General features: G+C 33.4%; 1 protein-coding gene across 2 annotated transcripts in view; it reads right to left on the minus strand.

Moving 5' to 3' along the window:
- The window catches only part of ADGRL4 (adhesion G protein-coupled receptor L4), a 118,402-nt gene extending 95,645 nt beyond the window's left edge, over positions 1–22,757 (minus strand). Inside the window, exons 1-2 of one of the 2 annotated variants that reach the window (XM_010347185.3) lie at positions 20,191–22,754; positions 18,661–18,810 (exon numbers count right to left, since the gene is read on the minus strand). In XM_010347185.3, coding sequence (XP_010345487.3) covers positions 18,661–18,810; positions 20,191–20,212 — 172 coding nt within the window. In that variant the 5' untranslated portion in view covers positions 20,213–22,754. Of the gene's footprint in view, positions 1–18,660; positions 18,811–20,190 lie in introns of both variants that reach the window. The other variant, XM_074381058.1, reaches the window with a different exon arrangement.
- Positions 22,758–26,656: the final 3,899 nt, after the last annotated feature.

The raw sequence follows: 26,656 nt of genomic DNA on the forward strand, positions 1-26,656 counted from the left end.
CACTGCACTTCAGCCTGGGCAACAGAATAAGACTCTATGTAAAATAAATAAATAAATAAACAAGTAAACAATATTTTAAAAATTAAAAAGCAATATACATTATTTTTTAAGTACTTGGGTTAAAGGAAAATTTTTCAAATAATAAAATAACATTCAAATTGGAATGCAAACTATGCTTTTACTAAAATTAAAATATTTTCCCAATTATTCACTTATCATAACAAAGAGTAGCTGGGGTCCCATTTGAAATAATTATAAAAAATCTAAGTTAAAGCCTCAAAAATGATCAAAAATAGTAAAAATGTATCTTGGATAAAAGACTGGATAGAGTCTAAAAACTAATTCGACCACTGGGGTGGTGTTCTGTAGCAATAAGATGCTTTGAAAGCATGCATGTCATGAAACTAATGCAGCGTGTCATGAAACAAAGTAGATAAATCATGACATGATGGCATCATTTAAACAGGATAGTTTGGAAGGAGATGTCAGTGCTATTTTAAATAGTAAATTTCAGTCTCAGATAATTTTTTTTACCAAGTATATTAGTTAAGGTAGCTGTAAATCTCAATATCTAAATCACTATCTAATTGAAAGCATAATAATTGTAATTTCCACACATGATTTAAGACAGCTACACAGCATATAAATGACAGGTCAGCATGATATACTTGTTAATGAATGACTCAGCAACAGCAGTTGTTTCCCATTACAATGAGGAAATGTACCCCAAAGTGTGTGCAAAGCCGTCTATTGACATATAGGTAAAAATGGTAATGTTCCTATATTTATTTATATTTTGTACATTTCTGTTTTGGCGTGTTTCATAATGTAGGGTAGGGTAAATATAAAATAAATAAATGCTTATATATTGGATGTACAGTCTGAATAATTTTCATGAATCAGGATAAAACAAAACACTATTAATTAAAATAAGATTGATTCCCAATACAATTCTAAAACTTTGGAAGTTACAACTCAATCCACTGTACTAAGAAAAATTTTAAGGCAATGTCTAGCCAGTGTTGGTAAGGAATACCATGATGTTTATCTAGCTGGTAGAAGAAAGAAATATTTTTGGAACACTAATAGTTAGGTTGGAGCCTTACTATACAGAATTCTACTCTAGGCCCTGGCAAGTATTACTTGATTAATTTATGTGAATAGTTTCTTTGCTGCTCTCTTTTCCTTTTCAATATTGCATGACTCTTATCATTTTCCAAGACAGGTCACGTTTATTTGCTCTTTTGTCCTTACCCCTGAAGCTTTAGAAGTAGTATAAGGCATGAATTAGTGAAAGGTAAATCATCCAAAGGAACTTTCAATCTGATTCAATCTTACTGCTCTATTGTCTTTTTAAAACAAACAAACAAACAAACATACCAATCATGACATGATTTTTAAATTTATAGTAAGGAAGTATTTATTACATTATTATTCAAATTTTTTAAATGGCCACTGCATCTTTTTTGTTTCTGTAATTTAGGAATATTGACTAACTACTTGGGACGTTGCAAAATGTATTAGAATCTAAAATAACATGCTTAAAAGAAAAGCAATTGAAGGTATAACCTACTGTTTTCTTGGAAAATTATGAAATGAAAATAATGAAAAACAAAACAAATATTATGATATCAAGATTTTGAACACTTTATCTCATGGCACTTCAGAAAACTCAAATTGATCATCAGCTTTTTGACAATTATTTTGAAATGACAGTTTTATAAAAAAGAGGAATAAATTTAGAATTAGGAGAGCCAGGCAGGAGTTTCTCCCTCTGGCCAAGAGTTAAGATGTCTGTTCTGACTTTCTGAAAACAAAGTTGACATTACTTGCAAAAGGATTCCTTTATAGAATTCATATTTAGCTCTCTACTTTTCATTTATTGGAAAGGTTTCCAAAAAGTTATGGAGGGTTCAAATGTAATAAGTAAATATTAGATTATCCAGAGTTAACATAAATTAAACTAACTGAGAAATGTTGCTGAACTGCATGAAGGTGTCTTGATACATTTCCATTCAAATCTATCTTTGTTCAAGATAAAATATTACCCTGGTGAATGCCTTCATAGACATGGAAGAGCAGAATCCTGACTGAGTAATTCTAATCATCCTTCTCAACCAGTTCCTGTCAATGAACACACATCATTTCTTCTAGGCACTGAAAATCCTAAGTGATGTCTCACAAGGTGAGTCTACAGATCTACGGTTTTTCTCAAAGTTTAAGAATCTTCCCGGAGATTACATAAATCACTTGAGAGGTAAGACAACAAATTCATCTTAGAAACAAACAAAGTTCTGCTAATTATTCAATCCTTCCACAGCAAAATGATTTTGTCTTCCATTTTTCCCAGAATTAAAAATATATGTATGTACTTCTCTACTCTAATAAGCTTTAGGCCAAAGTATTAAGCAAGTCTTATTACAAATTGCATAATAATAATTAAAAGAAACTTCATATATAGTAATATCTGTCATCTGTCATTTATTTTACATATTTTAAGCAACTAAGTATGGTAAGAAATTTGTTAAGCCAAACAAAAATATTTAGAATTTTATAATATAGAAGCTTGTTCAATTTCTGTGTAAATTTCATTATTTTCAAGCAATGAAAACTTGTGATAGATAACATATTTGTTCACAAATTTCTATAAAAATTCACAGTAAACTATTTTGAGAATCTACACTTTTAAAATCTATTTCTTATTGTACTTTATATCATAGCATGCTTTTTTTTTTTTTTTTTTTGTACCAGAACCTCTGACTCCTGGGTTCAAGAGATTCTCCTGCCTCAGCCTCCCTAATAGCTGGGATTACAGGCACGTGCCACCACCACGCCCGGCTAATTTTTGGGTTTTTTAATAGAGATAGGGTTTCGCCACGTTGGCCATGCTGATCTCAAACTCCTGATCTCAGGTGATCCACCTGCCTAGCACCCAGCCTTAGTGTGATCTATTAAAGGCACATCTACGTTGTAACCTGTGTCACAATTTTAGGCCTTTTTAAGACTGAATAATTTTTTTAAAATTCATTCTCATTTAACTCTTTATTTTATTTTACACGCCCACCTGCCCCCCATCTAACCCTTTCTTTTGTTGACTGTGCTTTTGGTGTGAGGCACAGACTTTTTATTTTTATTTTATTTTATTTTATTTTTTTATTAATGATTTAGTTGAAAAAAAAAAACAAAACTAAAAAGCAACATGTTGGGTTCCAAATGACTGCCATGGTAGTTCACAGGAAGAATGGCATCTTAATTAAGCAGATATTTTGATTTACTGTGATTTAAAAAATAAAAATGGTGCACTCACCCCTGTAACTTCATGACTTCCCTTTTCCTTTTGACAATAGAGAATTCATTTCTCCATCCTTCACTTTGAGTAAAGAAACTTACTCATTAAAGAAAGTTTACTTTCTTACTTTAATAATTAAATAAGTTTTTGTTTTGTACTTTTTTCCTTTGGATGCAGTGAGCTAAAAATATAAGCTGAAGATTTGTAAACTTTTAAACAATAGGGGGTATTATGTTCTTCTTCCAGGTATGTAATGAAGTACCCATTGTGTGTTGTAGTTTGTGGAGTTTGGGAAAAGCAGAAGAGCATCTTTGTACACATTAGCATATGTGTAACACTAACATCAGAATCTTGCAGCCTAGATGCTTTTAATCAGGTGTCCTCAATGGTTTGGGAAAGTAGAAAGAGAATGAACCCATCAAAAACAGCTTTGTTAATAAGTGATTGACAGATTTACATTGTAACAATTATCACTTATTGAAGCCTTTCTATATGGCTGGGATTATAACTAAGTGCTTTATTTGTATTTTCTTCTTTAGTTTGCAAAAATGATTTTGTTGTTGATAAAACTATTTGCAATCTAGAGATGCAGAAACTGGTCGATGCCAGGACCAGGATTTGACTCCAGGTACGCCTTCTTCAGAAGGTCTGCCTCCTCCATGGCCCTGACTCACACAATAAGCTGTAATTCTACTTCCCACTAATTATAGGGATGTTTTCATCAGGTTTTGATTAACCTTGATTGAAATCATTAATATTTCATTTCTGAAACAAAAAAGCTGAGGCTCCTTTTTATCTTAGTGGATCTCCATCATAGTGCTTCATTCTCAAAACTGTTTTGAAATTAACAGGCCAGTTTTCTCTTCTATATTTATTAACTGTACTTTACATCCTAATTTTGGAACACTTGTCATACTTCAGAATTTTATTACTCTCTAGTGTGTCAAATTTCTATTCAATTTTAAGCATTGTTAGAATACATTTCGTTTTCATTAGGAAAGGAATTGATCTGGAATTATTAAGGCATTACTGGTAATAAGATCCTGGTTCACAGTTTAGGAGTTACTGGAATCTTTTGTTAAACAGGTATCACCAATAATTGATAAAACTTAGGTTTTACTTTCTTAACACAATAATGTAATTTTTACTATGGACTGCAATCTAAAGACTTGCTTCAAGTCAGATTAACTCTATACTTATTTATTCTTAAAGCAACCATTTGATATTTTTCGATGGAGAAGTATTAAAGGGATTGTTGAGTAAAAAACAACAATTAACGCCTCTTCTGAAAATTTGTGGATATATTTGTCAGCAAATAAACTGAAATTCAAAGATGAAACACATTGAAAAGACCATTCTTCTCCACATGGTATTCCACTGGAAACTGTTGTAGTGAACATAACATTAGTTGAAGAAGCGTAACACTATAATCAAGCATCTGCTTGCCATCCTGCATTGCATATACAACAGAGATTTGTTGTACTTTTTTTAGTACTCTCAATAGGTTTCTGTGTTTATAAAGGTCCAGAAATAATCTTCAGAACTTATCCTCCATATGGCACCAGGAAATCTGGCATAAGAACCTTTCTGACACAAAGGATATACAACTCTTTTATTTCAAAATATCAAAAATTTGCCACAAAGGCAAAACTATCAAGCAAGTGTTAGAAACACCTCAGCTTCTGTTCAATCTCATGAAAACTGATTTAGTTGGCTCTACATGTCAACTTTAATTATCAAAAATGCATAAAAGACAGCAGCACATTCCCTCCCTATGCTAGTTGTAAATGTTAAACACAATTTCAATTATATTTTTCATACTGAATTCTTTAAGACTCGTGATGTATTCTTGTCCTGCAGAGGTCCAAAAGCACAAAGTGCTAGAGAAGCATGACCCACATTTTAGTCCTGAAGTTATATACAGAAAAGAGAAATAAGTGAAGATGTTCAGTGCATGTGTCTGGATAATTATTTTATACATACCTAATCTGGTTAATCAAGCCCTCAAAATCTTAAGGGAAGTACACATTTTGGGGATCTTCGTGCAGAATTTACAAATTTAATTTGTTAATTCTTTTTCTGCAATTCATTTCTCCTGTGTGAATACAACTAGAGTCAATATTAGTTAAATAAGCTAACACTTAAGGTATGGAGAATGCTGACAATTGAGTACTTTCACTGTATTTTATTTAAGTCTCAATATGCTCATCAGCACATATTTTCACATTTATGAGAACAAATATAACCTATAAAATATGAGAAAATATACTACATTTAATCTGTATGAGTAATATAACTTCCAAATAAATTAAAAGATTTCACCTTCAATATAGGGAACCAACTAAGTATAATGTTAATTACACAAAACCTATTTATTATTCAATAGAAGGAGATTATTTCTGCTGCCATAGTAGCAAAAAGTAGTTTCCATCAATGGCAACAAAGGGATTAACCTGCTAGTCCAGTGTGAAGTAATAATATGGTTCCAAGTATATATGGTTCCCTTAACCTAGTTAAGACACATTGCCAGATATTTCAATTAATGTGTACCAAGGTCACAGAATCAATTTCTTATCAGCCAAAAACACTCATACAGTAAATTTTATTCTCAAACCATAATCTCTAAATTAAATCTGTGTACCTAAAAAATACAGCGCAGAAACTCAGTCACTGGGTTTTCTCCCTGATAGCATTTTCACAAATGGCACAAGATTTTGTATGCTATATTTAGCCTACAATGTTTGGTTAGATTCTAATCTTCGTAGAGAAAGTCATTACCTCTTTTCATGGCAAATAAAGGACCAAAGTGTTAATTTCCTCCTTAAAATAAGTACAAAGTTCTAACAGTTTTAACATTCTGTCTCTCAGCAATTTATTTGGAAGCTTTTAAATAATTATAAAGAGGATCTATGAAACTGTACACTAATCCAGATTTCTTGGTAATATAAATTATGTGTCTGAACATAAGATCGCAGAAAAATCATGTTAATATGGAAAATAGAATTACTTTGTAGTAAATCCCATGCAAAGGGACTTTTCAGGAATTGAGCTTGTCTGACCAGTGACACTCAACATAATCACATTTTTAATGAAAATTCTTTGACTTGAATATAAAATATCATCTATTAGATTCAGGTGTTAGAGTTTGTTACCCATATTCCAATTGCCCTGAAAACAATTGGAATTTTTTTTCCTCCTAATACTCTCATTCTTATCCTACTCACAGCTACACATAAAAGTACAGTAATTTATGGCTGGCACTTTTCATCTATGCTCAGTGGCAATGGACCGAACAGTTAAAGATACTAGAATATTCCACTAATCTTGCCTTAATGTTTTAATATTCAGAAAAATCATAATTTTTATGCAAGACAAGTTTGATTTGTTCCATTTTTAACAATACAAATGATTGATACATTTATACAAATGCTGTATAATATATAGTGTACACTGGTGTTCTCTCACACAGCGGACTAACAAATTACACAAATCCATGTAACTTCAGACCAATTGATGTTTGATGCTTTATAAAATAGAGTATATAAAGTTATATCTTAAGCAGAAAGGAAGTAAAAAATTATCCTAGATTATACATTTAAAATTTCTTAAATTATTTTTTCTACATGCTCCTAAACATGTAATTTTTAGTTGATTTTAACATTGTCAAACAGTAGAAAAGAAATCTTTTCTAGAGGAAGAAAGTAACACTTAAGGATAGTTAAAATACATTTTATAAATTAAAACAATTTTTTTGAGGATGTGCACAATATCTTATTTATAATCTTTATATATTGGGAGTACAAAAATTCTCATAAAATAACTTAAAGTTGTAGAGGGAAATAATATTTTACTTCTTCCCGGTTGGTTTATATGATTATGTATTCCATTTTAATCAAATTTAGGGCATGATAATAAACAAAATAAATTTTTTAAAATGTAAAATTGTAACATCATAAGTCTTTCACTTTGCACTGTAAAAAAAGATAAAATCTATAATACCTCATCTTAAATAATTTACTGAAGAATAAATTTAGCTCTACATCAAGTCGTATTTATGAAGTTTAGTTCACTGAAAGTGAGTGAAAAAGGTGAGGCAAGTATTATAAATAACACACGGAGTAAAATGAGTAAATTTTTTTTGTAATTAAAAACCTGAAAGTACTAATATGATTCAAGTAAAAATTTCATTTTTAAGTGTCAGTGATTTTATATTTCTCAGAATTTTTGTGAAAAAGTCATATTTGATACTTAAGATCCAAAAGGAAGTAACAGTCAAAGTGATTTTGGTGACTCTGAGGGCTGCCTCAAAAACAGAAGATCATTACAAAGCATTCGTGGCAATATTTCAGCTAAATCTGTCTTAGGAAATTTTACTTCCTAATTCATGAAAATGTTCAAGAAAGCAATAAATAAGTCAACGAAAATTCAGACTTGCATAGTTGATCCCTTAAAACGAAATAGGAAAATAAAGATATTATGGAACAAACCTATGTAAAGTTTTATGATACTGAGCTTGATCATTTATGCACATTTTTCATTTGGTTATCTATAATCGATGCTGTGTATTTACAGCAAAATATTTGAGATGGGATCACATCTAAGGTCATCTCATTTCAGCCTTTTATGACATATGAAACTCAGTCAGAACTGGGTGCTTGAGTCTTGCCAACAGAAATACCACTCACGGTCTTTCAAGAAATTCAGCACAGGAAAAGCACAACAAAAACGAGGCACCAACAAACCAGAATTGTAGCATTTTGTACGTTGGTTTTTTTGTAGTTTCCAAGGTTGCAATAAAAAATAAGAACTAGTCATTCTCCTCAAAGAGTAGTCATTGGTAGGATTCCCCAGTCACTATTGAAAAGCAGGCAGACTCCATCAAAACTTACGCCAATATTTCATATCAATGTAAAAACAAAATGAAACTATTTATTCCTTACTGTGATTCATTACTTTGGAGAGCATGATTAAAAATGAACAATTATTACTGATGGATAATTTTTTTTAAAGCCTTGCCAAGAAAATGGCATGTGAAGCCAGTCTTGGACAGTAAATCCAGGTTTATAATAGTTCCAATATTGAAAGGGTCTAATTTGTCCTCTGAGCACACACACATTTGATCATCCTGCCTCATTAGTACAGCCTGGTGCAAAATTATTTTTGATGCCTGGCAATATACATTACCCTCAGAATGAATAAATGTGGCTTTTAGATTTACTTCCTAGCTGAGACAACTGCCTCTCTGATCATTTCTACTTTTACCATTCCTGAATATAAACACTCATTAAACAAAGATCTTTTGGAATTGCAACACCAAGATCAGTTCCACTATGTAGAATTTTGTTTTAGTTGTTAGCAACATGGCAATTATAAAATCACATGAATTACAACCCTCCTGTCCCTTAAGTGGGTATGTATACCATCTTATTCAAAGGAGTACTCTCAGTCACACATCACAGTGACTCAACTTTCCTAATATGAGAGCAAATATAGAAATCATGGATGTACAGCCTTCCACTTGCTTTTAATTGTTTAAGCGACTCCAACATAGGACTTCTCTCACTGATCATATGATATTTAATGCTTTACTTTTCAGCACTGTAATGCAGGAGGGCTCTCTGAAGATGGATCCAGACATTCCTTCTGAGGGAGAAAGCCACCAGAGAAAATATGGAAAAAGCGTTTCATTTACGTGCCAACTTCTATTGATTTGTAGCACCTGCCTGGTAATATTGGGAGAAGAACTTTGAGTTTACATCCTGGCTTATCAGGAAAGAGCATCATGTTGTGTCAGGTCATAAGTGGGGAGGAAAGGAGTACAGAGAGTAGGTGACGCATCTCCTGTGTTGGTCATGCCAGCTCCAGAAATTGGAGTTTAACAGAACTGTGCAGTAAAGTGGAAAGGGCACAGAGCTTAGAGGCGAGAGATTAAAATCCGTATCTGTTTCACTTTCATGTTTCAAACCGAGTCCAAAACCAAGGCTATTTACCCAAGAATTAGTTGAACTGAAAATTGACTATGGTTCAGATAAATATATTACAATAATAGCATCAAATAATTTAAACCTTATAGGGACATTAATAAAGATATTAGTCCAATCTGCTCATTTTAGGGAAACTGAGGCTTGGATGCTCTTTGTGACTTACCATGAGAATCTTAATTGGATAGGGATAGACTATACACAACAAATTTGGAGACTTTTGCACAGAAACGTTAGGATTTATTATTAAAGAATCTAGTCACTGGACTATAGATAGATTAATAATAGATACCAGCAGGGTTTCTACTTATAGGGATGGGTTTTAGTTGTTGGAGCATAACATATAAAGGAGGAGTCCAATAATTAGAATTTGGCGCATGAGATTTTTTATTATGAATATGATATATCACAAGATTTTAATAAATGTCCTTTCCTTTAGAGTAGAATTTGTCTCAGGAAAAAGATAAAGCAGTGGTTAAATAAAAGTAGATGAATGTAGAAATGGGAACTGAAGGGACTGACAGAAACATTCTTGCAATGGTCTCTTGCCCTTCTGGCTGCACGGCATCCATTCATCCTCCTGCTAAGTCACCCAAATATCCTTTTGAAAAATACTTTCTCTCTTCTCACAATTTGAGTACGCTTTTAACCTAGGCTCTAGGAATGGAACAGCCTGGGGTTAAGTCAGCCAATGTATTCCTTTATTACTTAAGGACATAAAGTTTATAAACAACTTGAATTTATAAATAAAGGTGACAGGTTGTGAAGTGAACTATACTCTTCTTTTAGAACAGGATATCAATGGTTATTCCTTAAACATGAACTGAGAAGTGAAGCCACAGGCATATTACACAGAAGATAAGTGGTCATCTGTGGTTTCTTCTAATTGAAGGCTCCTGACTTTCTCAAGCTTTGGGAAATTAATTTTTGTCTTTTATTTTATCCTCTGCTCAATTTTGCCTGAACCCTTCTTCAATAAGACTTCTATTAGATGAATATTAGGCCTTCCATGGTTGGTCCTCTGTTTCTCAGTTTTGTTCTGTTATTTTCCATCTTCACTTTCTAGTGCTACAATTTTGAGATGATTATTTTCCAGCCCTATTGTTGTACATTATCTCATCAATTATCAGAAGATGAATATATTTTATTGGAGATGAAAAATACTTTAAGTTTGTTTGGCAGGAACAATCAAATTAGCCGGTGAATTCAGGAAATCACTTGGGGAAAACACACAATAGAGGGAAGAGATGATTGCACTATTGCAACGATGAAAGTTACAAGTGAGTCACAAAAAGAACTTGAGTTCAGTCAAATGAATTAGAGGTTCTACAACAATGGTTAGCAGGTGTGAACTTCATTACTGCATTAATGACATTTCAATGTAAAAATCACAGGCAAATCATGCAGTTAGGGTCAGAAAACACACTGATGATCACCTTATTTAACCTCTGGGATAAAGTATAGGAGGAATATGAAAAAGATCTGGGCCTAGATTTAAAAAAAAAGATGAAATGGGGTGAAATTGAGATTTAAAAAGAGGAATGGTACTGAGATGGCACGCTCAAGAATATCTTGACTAATGCTGTCCTTATGTATCTTCCACAGACATGTAAATAAATTGAATATTTGCAGCTTCTCTGTTCTATCCAGCAACCACCCTTGCAATATAGAAAACCCAGGAATGGGAGACTTTAACCTCAATCTTCTGGTGGTGTTTAGGCACTGGCTTGCATTGCTGAGAATTTTAGCAGCTTGATACCTCTTCCTAAGAAAGGAGAATTAGAGAAAGATAGTGGAAGAGGTTGGGTAATGCAAAGGTTTAAGGTTGTTTTAAAATAAGAAGTTTTTTTTGTGTGTGGTATGATAGTTGTTTTGTATACAGAAGCTTCTTCTAAATTTTTGTAATTGTTTGGATGCAAATTTTTCCAGAATTCTTTGAGCATATGAATTAGATTGTTTCCTTCAACCTAAAAGAATGACTTTCCAGGACAATTTTTCTATTTATTCATCTACATGTTTATATTGTTCACTTTTCTTCAATGACTGGACTATCTTTAAATGGCTCTCATGTTTATAGTTAAAAAACAATGTTGATGATCACAGGTAACTTGCTCCAGATTTTGTCAGCTAGGCATTACAACTGCTTGAGTAAGAGAATTGAGAGTTCTCTGTATACACAGGTGGGCTCAGTAATTTTGAGGCATTATTCTGGGTAACATCAGTAAGGAGAAAGCAGAAATGTGGCATCAATTTTCACTCTCAAGAGTTGCCTGCAGGTAGATGACTAAGTTTTCTTTGAGAGTATTTTCTTGGCTTTATCTGGAGACAAACCATGAGGAATAGAATGCCCAATCCGTGAAGACTTAGGAAAATAATATATCAAACTATCATCTAGATTTCTCTCCACTTTTGGGAAGAGGACAGGCTACTGCCACCACAGGAAAAGTCCTCTTCTTTGCTGCAGCGTTCTCTATGTGCACTGAACTGCCCCCTTTTCTGGCATTAGACATTGCTTTGAGAATTTCACTCCAGTTTGTGGACTTCTCATGGCCTCCCTCTGATTTCATTGCTTTTTAATATTTTTTTTCACTTCACTTGTCTTGATGAAGATTGATGAACAGAAGTTAAACTCTTGTACCTGACCTACATATTTCATCAAGATATTAAAACTGGTAAATAGCTTTAATCTCCTTGCATTGATACACACACAAACACACACAGACACACACACACACACACACACACACAATGATTGTTTTGATAACGTAGCAGGGAAAAGGCAGATGGGAATGGGGTAGAACCAAAATAATTCATTTTATCTTCATGAGATTCACTTTTTTTATTTGCAGACCTATATCACAGAGTAGTGTGAGAATCATATGAGGCAACTGATTGTAAATACTTTCTCTGGCAAATCACTTAATCTATAAGTTGGGGATAATACTAGCCCTTACTTAAGAGAAGTATTGTGAGAATTAAATTTAAAAATTCATATGAAGTGCTTAGAGTAGTGTCTAGCTTACAGAAGTCACTAAAATAAACACCAATATATAATTCTTTATTAAGCTGAAAACCTGAAACTTATTTAAATAATTAAAGAGAGTAAATAAGGAAGAGAAATAATGCAAACATAGATAAGCAGAAGACTGGATAATTTACTTCTAAAATAATGAGGAGTTTACTATGAAGTGTGCTGATGCCTTATAAAATTGGGAGTATAGACAACTGATGTTTCCAGAATAACAGAAATGTCATCAGTTTTGCAAAATAAAGTTTGCAACCTTAAAATATTGACAAAAGAGTAGAGCTATAAAAAACAAAGTGAGAAATTGGGACCTCAGTAATTTGGTGCGGGGGGGAGGGTATTGGAAGTGCTATCTCTACTATGTCTTTGTTCACCTTTCTTCCAGAATTTTTATGGAAAAGCAACAGGAATTAAAATATGTGATAATCCACATTTAGAATACAAGTTTCATTTAGTTTTAAATTCCTAGCAGCTTCAAAAGATATGAGAGAACAGAAAATATAAGGTACCACAGCCACCATGTTCACTTTGCATGCAAAATGAACATGAGTTCTAGGAAAATCATATTAAATTTTTATTGTCATTGATTCTTTACTACTAACACATAATATATGATGCACATATATAGTTCTATCTATGTATCTATGTATCTATGTATCTATCTATCTATTTATCCATCTATCTACTGTATAAACTGATGGTAGAGCCTGGAGTATAAAAAGAAAATGGCATTCTTAATTTGGAAAAAAAAAAGTCAGCATTCTAAAATGTCAACCCAGAAGGTATTTTTTTTGTGCATAAGTAGAAAATATATTGTGCAAAGCCTTATTTAAGATTGACTTTTTGCATAACTTTTTATTCTTGAAATTAGAACCAGGAGCTGTGTGTTCATTTTTATTATTTCAGCTCCATTCTTCATGCTATTAGTTATTGATATTACTTTTCTGGTTCTAAATATTCAATGAATCCATCTAGATAATACTGCTTAAAATTAATGAGACTTTTACTTGAAGAAAAATTTTCATTATGTTTCATTATCGGTTACTTGGAAAACCCCAAATCATATGTTCATATTAAACCCTATTTAAGATCTCAAAAAACTTATTAGTTGTATCTCATTAATTCTTGGTAATTATCCTGTGAGATAAACATGAAACAAGATGATGTGGAAGAATGATTCCTAAAAACTTAAGTCTGCAAAACTGACCTTAATAAACCAGATCAGCAAAGTCTTTGGTTTTAAAACTGTGGAACTGATATCAAAACTCAGACCACACATGCCCCTTTCCTTATCTTTTCAAAGTAAATATTAACCTAAATGGTTTATTGGTTTATTTTCCTCTTTCTATACATTGAGGGAATCTGTAATATTGTGGAGTGGACATTTTTGAGGAAGTTCCACCTAATTATTGTGGTAGATATCTCTACTGTAGAACCTTTCTTGTGAATAAAGAGGTCATATTTCTAGCAGAAAGAAAAGGATTTCTGAAATTGACAAAATATTTTATTTATTTGGATGAAGTTTACAGAAATCATAATCCTGAAAGGTAAGCCCTGGGTTAATTTAGACTATAACTTGTTAAAGAGCTTTATGACAGAATCTCCAAGGAAATATAAACCTCTTGCTAAAGAAATTTGATACACGACTCTCCAGAAGCACATCTGAGTTGATACCTTTTCAAGTTTTCTGTAGCATTCATTTAAGTTCCTCTGCAACATATAAAAATTCCCTAAGATTTTTAGTAACATATCTTGTATATGAAGCAAAATGTACATATAATATTAGTGAGATATATACTTGCAATTTTTGAAATAGTCCTTAAATATTACCTGAAAATCAGAAGCTGCCTCCTTCTGAGGACTGCAATTTAAAAAACAAGAAAAGGAGAAAGAAGGAAAAGAAGGAAGAATAGGGAGTGGAAGGAAGATAGAAAACAGAAAATAAAAAATGGAAGGAAGCAAGGAAGGAAGAAAGGAAGAAAAGGAGGGAGGAAAGGGGGGATGGATGGATTATGAATGGTGGTTCAGGTACTACTCAACTCAACTTGCTACTCCTAAATTTCAATACTACAAACATGTAAGAAACATAAAAGGACAATAAAAGTTTCAGATAAACTACCAGAGAGCGATCATGTGTGATGAAAATTAAAAACAAATATTTTTAAAATGTCCAGTTGAAGTCTTAAGACAAAAAAAAAAAAAAAAGGAAAAGATTTATAAGCTGCTGTAAAAAACAGCTTCCTCAGAGGGACCTGAAGCAGATAGTTTTGATACACTCTATATTCTGGATATGTAACTTCACATTAGATATGTATTTAAACAATTTTAAGGCAATTGTGAACTTCAACTTTGCTTATTTATGTAGTTCACTGTCTCGGTGAATAAATAAACTAACTTTGATGAGCAGACTATATAACTTACTAGAATATGGTAAAAATAAACTGATAGACAACAGTTTTTTGGTAAGCAAATTATGCTGTTGTTATACTAGTTGTTTAGGGGTACCATTTTGTGAAAATGTCAGGTATGAAGATTGATGAATATTTTAATTGCTAAAATAAGTAAATGATTTTGCCTTATTCTCATTTTTTTTCATGGTAATTATGATATTTTCTCATAGAGGAAAATGCTTACTCTCTTCTTCACTCTGAGATATTTTGATTTTTTTCTGCTTTGTAATGGTTATTTTATAAAATGTTTGCATTAATAATTGCATTATGAATATATTTTCTAAATAAACTTTACCTCTAGGATTTATTTCAATAACATATTAGGTTTATCTTTGTTATTTTAGAGCTAGAAAGATTAGCAATTTCCTCTGGCAGTGTAATTCACACACACGTGTGTATTATAATACACACACATACACACACTTTATATACACACATGAACATATACACATACATTATACACACACACACATACACACACACACATCATTGTAATTAAACAACCTTAGAGGGACATTTAATTGAATGACAAGTGGGCAACACTCATTAATGCACTGATTCTGGCGTATTTTTAAAAATCATACACAGTATGACGTATGTATCTTCATCTCTATTCTTATCCATATCGATACTGAAATGTGATGCAAAGAACAGTTAGTGATTTTTTCTGTTTACATTTCTATTACAGAAATGATCACTTCATTAAATATTTAAAATTGCAGTTATTTGTAAGACATGGTTTAGACAATGTAGCTCACTCTGTTAACTGATGTGCATGTTCACATCACATAGAAAAATTTTCCAGATGGGAGTGACATTTAAGTTGTGGATTAAAGAATACATTTGATTTATCAAGATTTACAAAGGGGCAAAGACAAGGCATGAGAAAGGATCAGCAGTTAACAAAAAACTGGAGGTTGAACATGTATGATATTTTTAAGGAGTTCCAAGAATTTCATGCCAGATACATATCAGAGGGCATATTTGCTGAGAAGTCAGTGGGAAGTAAGTCAAAATGTTAAGGGTCTAGACTTTTTTCTGTTGATAAAGAAGAGCCATTAACAAGTATTAAGTAGCTGAGTTACATGATAAATTGTGTGTATTAGGAAATGACACTATTAGGTAGAATAAAAATGAATTAGGAAGGGCCAGCCAACTAAACAAGTGGTGGAGCCAATATCTGAATGCAAGTCTATCTGATTCCTCAGCTTATACTCTTTTTTTTTTTTTTTTTTTTTTTGAGACGGAGTTTCGCTCTTGTTACCCAGGCTGGAGTGCAATGGCGCGATCTCGGCTCACCGCAACCTCCGCCTCCTGGGTTCAGGCAATTCTCCTGCCTCAGCCTCCTGAGTAGCTGGGATTACAGGCACATGCCACCATGCCCAGCTAATTTTTTTGTATTTTTAGTAGAGACGGGGTTTCACCATATTGACCAGGATGGTCTTGATCTCTTGACCTCGTGATCCATCCGCCTCGGCCTCCCAAAGTGCTGGGATTACGGGCTTGAGCCACCGCGCCCAGCTATACTCTTAATAATATGTTTGACAATGAGGTCCCTGTTAATTAATTTCTGAACTCAGTAGAGGGTAGATATTAGCTATTCTAATGATGATGGTGGTTATATTAATGATTATCAAAGTGCTTAATAAATGTTTGTTAAATTTTAAAATGATTGGATTAAAAATTGACTAATATTAAAGCTTATTTTTTTAGGACCATGTAAAACAAATTATAAATTACTTGTTCAAAACTTGCTCTTTTAATATGTTTGGTTAGGCTGGACTATTACTGTAACATTTCTTTGGTATCTCTGAGAGAGCCAAATTTTACGATAATTGCCATGTTGAGGACACAAAAAAGAAAACAATTTCTATTCCTCAAGAAGTAGGCATCCTCTGCAGTTAATCTGTTCAGTCATTTCATCTTCACCTAATACCAATCTCAGAGAAAAACAGGAAAGGTGGGGAATCTCTTTAGTGATGAAAATGCCAACAACAATCTTAAAGCTCAAAATAAAACCTAGACTATTCAGCAGTTGGGAATACAGTGTTTTAATTCTAAAGAGCATATTAACTATCCTGACTAAAAAAAAAGGTTCAAAACCTGTCAGTGAATTAATAAAAAGTGAAAAAGATGAAAACCACTGTTTGAACAGTTTTAAGAAGACATTACAAATCTCAGATAATAAACATCAAAACAAGTGAATATGTATTTTTTTTAAACAGAAAGGGAATTTAAGTTTAATGTGAACTTAAGAAGAAAGCAAATTCCCATTATAAATTATGTTCTGTGTGAAAAGAATTTGCAAGCCAAAAGGTCTTAAAGAATTTTTTTTTTCCCCAGTGAAAATATTTTCTGTTCTTTAGCTGATTATTGACTTAGGCAGCAGGGGAAAAAACCACTGCATTGGATGATGGAAGATGTGTTGCTTTTTTAAAAATAATCATTAAAAACATGACTATAAGCTGGTGGGTTGCTAAAGGTCAACATTATGAACAATTATTGACATTACTGATGGTAAGCATGACAGTGAAAAGTATCTGAATAACAAAAAGGCAATGCTGATTATGAAGTACTAGCATACAATTTCTAATGATTAGTGAAAAAGCACACTAATTTGTGAGATGCAGTATATTGAAGGTCATTCAACTTTCCACTCGCTATAATGCCATTCAATTAAACACACAATAAATTTCTAAGATTATTTTATGAAAAGAATTTTATAATTCTTGTAAAACAGTGTATTACAAATCTTGGCTGTGTATACAATCAAAAACACCTGACTTAATGCACCATTAAATGAACTGTAGCTTTGCTGGACATTTTTTAAACATTAAACTAATTATAATGAGTTTTGGTCTTATGATACACTGCATATTTAACTTTTTAAAGAGCCTATCAAATTCAGTCACAAGATACAACTCGTTTATGCTGTAAGCAAACACATGCGATATTAACAATATACAATATCTTGGCTTAATTAGAAAAAATTCATGTTATCTTAAATACAGGTGCATAATACCACACAGCTATAATTTGAACTTGCCATGTGATTATATTTTAAAAATGATTTGTATGACCTACTTCTTTTTTTGTCTCTCTCTCCTACACAGAATGTTGGTCTATGGATCCAGTTAAAACTAGATTTTGCTGAAAATGAATTTTAAAAGATTGAGTGCCTTAGGGGGAATGGAGAATTAGGGGTAAAGGTGTCAACTACAGACAAGAAATTTTTAAAATTTGATTATCAGATGGTGTTCTGCTGATCAATGGGCTAAACTGTACCCTACAAGGATCCTTTCTGGCATTCTGTCTCTGGGCAGTAGCATAAAGCTTTATGAATACAATCTACTCTTTCAAACATTGATGTCTTTTCAAGTCTCTTTCTTCTCTTTTTCTCTTCATTTCCTATGCCCTGGATATGCATGAGAAAATCATGAATCTCTTAATATCATCTCCAAATACAGGCAGTCAAGTACATGTATATGAATATCATATACCATATCAGTATACGAATACCTTGGGCATATACAAATATACTTGGCATCATCTATCAAGGAGTAAAGGTGGTATATAAAGGGAACACATACCAGTATAGCCTAAACTTCACGAACTCTTTTTGTTCCCAAAGCTGCTGACTACGCCCTCTACACCTGGGTTTCCAGCATGAGCTAAAGGGAAATCTTTAATATTTGCATCAAAAATAGTATCTACATGAAGTCGTTTAAAACCAATAACAAGTATAAATTTTGAAATGGGAAGTCAAACTTACTGCTTAGCTACTTATGTGTTTTTTAAATAGTATGAAATTTAACAGTATAACACAAAACAAGTTAGTTTCTGGAGGGCAGAAAGCATTCACATCAGAATTTAATCTTACAATATAATCCAAAATAGGTAATAAAGCTTGTTTACCTTCACAAATTGTGACACCGTTTCCTGAAAATCCCATGTTGCAATAGCAGGCTTCAATTCCATTGTGTTTTTCACATTTTGCATTTGGGTGACAAGGTGCCTTGGTGCAATTTTGAGTGTGGGAACAATTCAACAAAGTGGAAAAAACCACTAAATAAAATAGAGAAATACACCTTTTCAAAAAGTAAAAGAAACACCTCTTCCTATTGCTGAATTAGAGTATAATAAACATAAATTTTCCTTTCTTTCTATTTAGTAAGTGGATTATAAATTTTTCCCAAGGGAGCACTTTGCTAAGTAACAGCACGAAAGCAAGTAAATAAAACTTACTTTTAAGATAAAGCCTTTTTTTTTTTTTGAATTTCAACCTTTATAAAGTAAATCTCAACAAAGCTAAGATGTGATGAACAACTCAGCTTTATAATAAAAACTGTGTTCCTAGATCAGTATACCATGTTGATTCAGTGTTACCCTTCATTCTAAGGGGAGATACTTTGAAAGGGAACTGCGTAATTGTAAAGCAATTTCCCTCCTCTGGGAGTAATTCTGTGTAGAAAGGAAGGTAAATTGAGTATTTGGGTTTTCGCAGATTCAAATCTATGTTATTTTAAAATGGCATCTTATCTAGGAGAACAAATGCAATTGCCGTTTTTTTTTTCTGTGTTCTAATGATTGTTTTCAATTCTGTCTTATTCATAATAAAATGCATTTCACTTTTTTTTTTTTTTTTTTTTTTTTTCCATTAGGGGAAATTTAGAAACAAAACAAAAACAAAAAACAAACTCAGCCTTATGGTCAAAGATTGATCTTCCGGAAATGTAAAATACACAAATGTGACCAACAAAAATGAAACAAAACATAGAACAAGACTACAATCAGAGTTATTGAAATACACTTGGAAATTATATGTTGTAGACTGACATGACAAGATAAGGAAAAGTTCAAAAGGTTCCTTTTTTTTATTGTTTTTTTCCAGGTCTTCTCAAGAGTCTTGAGGACCAACAGCTATGAAGTATGAGGTCATTGTTCTGAAAATAGTCATCTAACATAAGTTGTCCTAACCAGGTACCAAGAGATTCCTAAGTATTCAGTTCTAAATCCTAGTGGCAAATAAGTGGATGTATACTGACTAAGCCAAAATTCTTTCACCTTGGGGGATGTCATTCACTGTCTTTCTGCACAACGTTGTCAAAATGATGCTCCAATCTGGGCCGGCAATCCCCTTAGAATGCCCGGAAGCCTCCCATAAGTGTTAATGGTTTGGCTTTCCCAAATTTCTGCGGGGCAGAGCAGAAGCCAGGTGAAAGGGGACGCCGGAGACTTCCTCAAGAGGAGTAAAAAGGTGAACAGTGCCTAGACCTTGAATATTCAACGCTACAGTTGAAAGGTCAAGGAGAAAAACATCCTGAGAAGTACTCAGTTAATTCTCCACGGAGATTTTGCCAGATCCACTTGCCCTATGAGCTCCACCACTTAGAAAACTCCCGTCCCCTCCGAGGACCTCGGCGACCCCGGGCGCGGAGCACTCACCTAGGAACGGGAGGGGTCTCATTGGCGGCGGCCGCGGTGCTGGCGGTGGCGGGGAGCGCGGCGGGGGAGTGCGGCTGCGGGCCGGGGCGGGCGGCGGGGTCCCTCCGTGACGCTCGGCTTCCTCCGGCACTTTCCGGCCTCTTTTGTGTGAGTGACTGAGTCAAGCCCTGAGTCCGCGGGCCACGTCCGGCCCCCATCCCCTTTCCCCACGCCACCTGGGCTCCGTTCCCTGCCTGGTGACCTCCGACCCTGAGCAACGTGACAGCCCCGAGGAGGGGTCCGCTTGTCCTCGGGCGCAGCTCCCAGAGTGCCTCTCTAAGAGTGAGTACTTAAAAAGTAAAGGTCTCTGCGACCCATGGAGAGCCCTTCTGGAGAGAGCATCCAAAACGCAATAGGTCGTAGGGGTTTTCTCTGACAACTTAAGTTCAAGACATAGCCTTTTAAAAATATGTATACTGGCCAGTAATTTTTCCTAAAGAGCAGAGAGTCAAGCAGCAGTCAGGAGACCTGAATCCATGCAAAGTGGCACGCCACTGCTCAGTCCTCATCTTGCTGGGACTCAGGGTTGCATCATATAAAACAAGAACATGGTCTATTGTGCCTACAAGTTAGGAGTGTGTTTTCCCTTATCAACTCAGTTTCAGGTATAATTCACCTGTACTCCCTTTTTTCATTTGCAGAACAATTGGTGTATCATCTCCTTTTGCATGTTAATACACAAGTCAATTATGTAGAAAGAGATCGTTCACACTGAAACATAGAAACAATTCTAGCTTAAAAAATTAAAAATAACTGCAGGGAAAACTAATGTATGGTGACAGAAAATAGATCAATGGTTGCCCAGGGTTGGGATGCAGAAGGGGGACAGACTGCAGAAAAGCACAAGGGGAATTTGAGGTGATGATAATATTGTATATCTTGATTGAGGTAATGGTTATGTGAATGCATGCATTTGTCATAACTTATCCACTGTATTCTTAAATTTGATGCATTTTATTGTAAATAAGTTAGGTGAATTGTATTATATGTAAGTTTAAATAAAGTTGACTTAAAGAAAGGAAATGATTAATATCTTAATATTTTTGCCATCAACACAAGCCATTGTACCTTTCAATTGTCAGGTCACCTTTGTCACATTCCATTTCCATTCTGTTTAAAAAGTGACTAGCACAAATTTACTTTGTATAAAGAGCATCCTCAGAGAGACGAACACCCACAGCCCCTGGACTCCAGGGCCTTACGAACTACTAAGACAACAACTAAAACTATTAACAATCACACGCCACAAAGTGACTTACGTATTAACAGCCGTCACAAGTGCTAATGTATTGACACATTTTATTGGCTCTCTATAGCATTTTCCCAGACCTCTTCTAGATAAATGTGGGCAAAAGTTCCTAAGAGTGGCACCGTAATAGATGAGGCAAATGAGGAACAAAGGTGTTGGTGACTTGCTCAGTCCACAGCAGCTCTTAGACAGCTAGTCTAAGTGACTGGCCTTGATTCAAACCCAGACTATAAGTTCACAGTCCATGTTCTCTCTATTCATTCTAGAGTGACATTGTACTCAGGAGGCTGTTCTAAGAATGAGGAGTCATCAGATAGTGTTATTTAGGGAGTTTGAAAAGGTGATTTAAAAATCCTAAATGCCATAAAAAAGAAGTTATGGACTTTATTAATAACTTTTCTTTCAAAAATTTTTGTTTGTTTTCTTTTTTAAACTGAAAAGCAATTCAGTGAATCACTGGCAAAAATACAAATGATGGATTTTAAGGGTATACCAAAGGCAAGGAAGCAAGCATAAACCTATGAAGAGTTTAGGAAATAAATTATGAATGCCTGAAAAAGGGTAGGCATATTTGTGATAGAGCGATAGGGACAGATTCCAGAAAGCATTACATAAAGACAAATTTATGTCTTCTTGACTCAGTGAAATTGAGAAGTATGGCTGAAACAAAGGTTTTCTAGTTCTATGAATGGGAGAAGGTGGGAACCATTCGCAAGGATAGAAAAGATAGGACGAGGAGTAATTTTGAAAGGAAAAATGTGTAAGCTCAGTTTGGTAATATAAAATTGGAAGTATTCCAACAACCTGAATTTATTTATGTGAAGCTAGTTTCTCCAGTTATATGAAGTTGAGTTTCAATGAACATACATAGAAACAAACTTCAAAAGGCATAAATACAGAAATACGTTATTTTCTGAGATGAGCTATAAACTGAAACACAGCACTTACTTTTAAAATAATTTACTCAATATATCTGCCACACTTGCTTCATCTTCAGTTTTATCCTAACTATAGTAAAATACAGCCCAATCTTTAAAAATATCACTTTTCCCTAGACATGCTTTAAAATTAGCAAAAGTGAATTAACACTTGAATCTAAAACAAAAGTTTTTTCTTTTTTCTTTTGCATGTGTGTTCTTATTAAAAGGCAAAAGTGTATTCATAGTTCTCATCAAGAAAATGATAGCGTAAAGGTTAGCATAAAGTGTTTAATGATGCATATAGTTTTAATATTGCTCTTTGTAAAAATAAAATTACTTAAAAATGTATTGCTTGAATAAGTCTGTATTTTTAAAGGAAAATACAGAAAATCAATGTATAATTTTGGATTCACTGTCTTGCAGTACTTACAAAAAAATTTAGCAGTTTCAATCCAAAAAATGTTTTAATTACAAGAAAGAAAAGGATATTTTTAAAAAGCATTCTCAAAGGAATATTAAATTATCAGGCTAAACTTTTCTTAACAATTTTCCCTTGGGTATCACTGCAGCATGTTTAACTTTGAAAGATATACATCACTTAGACAGAGCTTGATTTTGGTCTAAACATAACACATGGAAGTGAAGTCACTCTAAGTCACCTACCTGATTGTGGCTTTGAAGGAATACGCTAGTGTGAACACTCCTCTTGCAATGTAAGATCTTATCAGATCCATAATTAGTACTATCTTAGGTTTGTCTGCAAGTGCCAAATTAAACAGGATTTCCTTGAAAAGTTCTTGGACAGGTTAGAGTTTGCAATGGAAAGATTTAACTCTGAAGACCTGGGTTTAATTCTAGCTTTTATCTTGAGTAGAGTCTTTAACCCTGTTGGGGATCATTTCACCTACCGTTAAATGAAAATAACAATATTTGCCCTGCTAGATGATAGAGTGAGCTGCTAAGGTCATTTCTATACATATAAGAATAATCAGACATCCATACCTTTAACACTAAACACATTTAAATATAGGAAATTAGTGTATAGTTGACATAAAAGACTTCTCCAAAGGTGTATTTATTCTGCCCAGGATAACTGGCACTAGGAACCGAAGGCCATTTCTGGATCCCCTTTCTGAGGCCTTTGTAACAGTGTATGGTTCCTCACCTAGACATCAATAATGCTATTAGACTCCAAGTGTTTGTCACACTGTAAATATATCTCTCAGTATTAGTCGTAACTTACCCATCATTTGACTTCAGCTTACTGAACTTTTGCCACCAATTTGTTAATTTAGGTAATTCCACATTACTACATATTTTCCTTATTCCCATAGTACCCTCATTAGGATGACAATTTACCGCAGTTTCTCACCTAAAAATATTGAGTTTCTTTTAGTCAAAACCAACATTAACAATGTACAGTTGGCACAAGTGCTATAGAAAGGTAAAAAATAAAAAAGAAAGAAAATTAAGTTACATATGAAGTAGGAAAGAGTAATATGATTAAAACATACGCAATGTTGAAATTAAGGACAGCTTTAGCAAAGTGGAACAGTGTAGAGGAATGCCCATGAATGGAGAAGGGCTGAAGTTTCCAGAGTGGACTTGTCTGTTAATGGTTCTTAACTTAATCTCTTAGAACTCTCAAAGGCCAGGAACAGAGTTTCTGTTTTTTGGCTTTCTGTTTTGTTTTGCTCCACGATACCTCATTCAATGCCTGAGTGTGATAGCTATGGAATTTTAAAATGTGCTGATTGATTGAATAAATTAAGAATTTCTAGAACAGTGCATAATAAAATTTGTCAAAAATGCACATTTGTAGCTGGGTGCTGTGGCTCACACCCGTAATCCCAGCACTTTGGGAGGCAAGGCAGGTGGATCACAAGGTCAAGAAATTGAGACCATCCTGGTCAGCATGGTGAAACCCTGTCGCTACCGAAAATAAAAAAAAATTAGCTGAGCATGGTGGTACATGCCTGTAGTCCTAGCTACTTGGAAGGCTGAGTCAGGAGAATCACTTGAACCAGGGAGGCAGAGGTTGCAGTGAGCCGAGATCATGCCACTGAGCTTCAGCCTGGTGACAGAGTGAGAGACTGTCTTAAAAAAAATGCACATTTGTATTTTTGGAGACTATCTGGAAACTGTTTGCCTCAGAGTTCTTTTAGATTTTTCAGATGCATTTTACATCATTGGAATATAACAAAGGTCAATATTTTGCATTTATTTTTTTTAAAAGCCAGCAAAACATAGTTATTTTAAAAATTATTAATAGGTCTAAAACAGCAGTAGGAGAAATGAGTTGGTTTTTTTTTTTTTTTCTTCTTCTTCTTTTTTTTTTTGGTCTAGTGCTAAACTTAGGTTTTATAATCAGTTGGCATAGAGATCCTAGTGTGGAAACCTGGCTATCTAGGAACTTGTGTCTTTCTAATCTATATTAAATCTATTTAATGTCTGTCAACAGTTTGTATCAAAAATAAATTGTGATGTTTTCATACACATTTTCACTTAGGCACTTTATCAGTTCATCATCTAATTATGAAACTCAAGTTAGTATCCAAAAGCATTTTAAAAATTGGGTTCTAAGACTATGAACGGGAACATTTGACTAGATTTTCTGCTACTAATTTTTTCAGTGGAACGGGGTGCAAAAAGCATCTGGTAATTTTCAAAGTGTTGACTGGAAGGGAGGAGCCCCAAGTTCCTTCCCACCCTGGTCATTCAATTGTTTTGTGACCTTCAAAAAAAAATCACTAAATCTTTCCATTATTCTGCTTAACACATTTACAAATGTCTCTGTTTTGTGTGGTTTTTCTCTCTTAGAGTTTCTTTTCATAAAGATTTGTAAACTAGTACTCACATCTAGGAAGAAATTTTCTTCTGAGGCAGATATTGATGTGAAGAGGAAAAAATAAAAAACACCTGCATCTGTGCTAATCGTTTGCATTTTAACTGACTTGTAAATTATTTCATTAACTTATTTTTCTTTGTTTGGACATTTCTGTGTTATAAAATTATCAAGCTCACCTCATTTTCTAAAAGGGCAGTACTCCTAAAACAGAAACCAGGTGAAAAATCACCTCTTAATACTGTTCTTCTTTTTAGCTATGCTTTCAACATTTTGTAACATTGATTTATTCAAAGCTGATTGCTCTCCTTCATTGAGTTGTCCAAAATAATATCCTGAGAGGTTACAGAATCCCTCAGGATGTACAAGTAATTTAAATTATTTCTTTGGCTTTGCAATATATTGTACTTTACATTTCATCTACATTTGTGTTCTTCAATCACTCATTTATTATATATTTTTATAATTCTCCACAACTGCTCATTTTTATTAGGAAAATTAAATATTGTAATTATGTATTGAGAGCATATTTCAGTTGCTTGTTATTCACTATCATCTATTGTTATTAACATGCATATTGAAGACACAAGTCTCTGGTTTAGAACTCCAGGGAACGTCATTATCAACTTCCTATCACTCTGAGAATTCTCTTTTTATTCTTACATTTTACTTTCCACTTTGTCGCAAATCTTTAATCTCAGACAAGATTTAATTTTTCCATTGTAAACTGTTTTATTAATACCCTTCTGTGAGATGGAATTGGATTAAAAAAATAGAAAGCTATTTGGAAATCTAAATAAAGTACATTAACTGATAATCATTTGCAATTTATCACATTTAAAAAAATGTTGTTTTAAGGATAAGCATAAGGCTCTGAGTTATCCCTCATATCTCTATCTATAGATATAAATTAACATAAATAGTACTATCTCCAACCATAATTCTGCTTTCACAGAAATAATTACACATATGTAAAGGTAAATTTCCAAAAGCCATGATGATGTAAATGCATTATTGACACACAACTTGTGAATTAACATTTTAAAATACGGATCCACCTCATAGAATTTATCTTAAATATTGTACTTATATATGTCTTAAAAATTATTCACAAGCCAATTGCACTAATTTCTCTTCCAAAATTATTCAGTAGTTATTGATTTTCCATATTTTAATTATACCAAATAATTCCCCTTCCTATGCTGGTAGCACAGTGTATAATACAAGATCATTTCTAAATCTATTAATAAGCTTAGACTTCTTTGTCCTATAACATAATATAAATACATTTGCCTTATTAATTGACTTACAGCAGAGTTATGGAAACCTAGAATGCTGATCAGATTTGGTGATTTCAAGAATATTTCTATAAGGAACTTCTAAAGATTGAGCAAACATTTAAAATGATATCTT

This window comes from Saimiri boliviensis, chromosome 11 (genome assembly GCF_048565385.1).
Source record: "Saimiri boliviensis isolate mSaiBol1 chromosome 11, mSaiBol1.pri, whole genome shotgun sequence".
Classification (NCBI taxonomy): Eukaryota; Metazoa; Chordata; class Mammalia; order Primates; family Cebidae; genus Saimiri; species Saimiri boliviensis.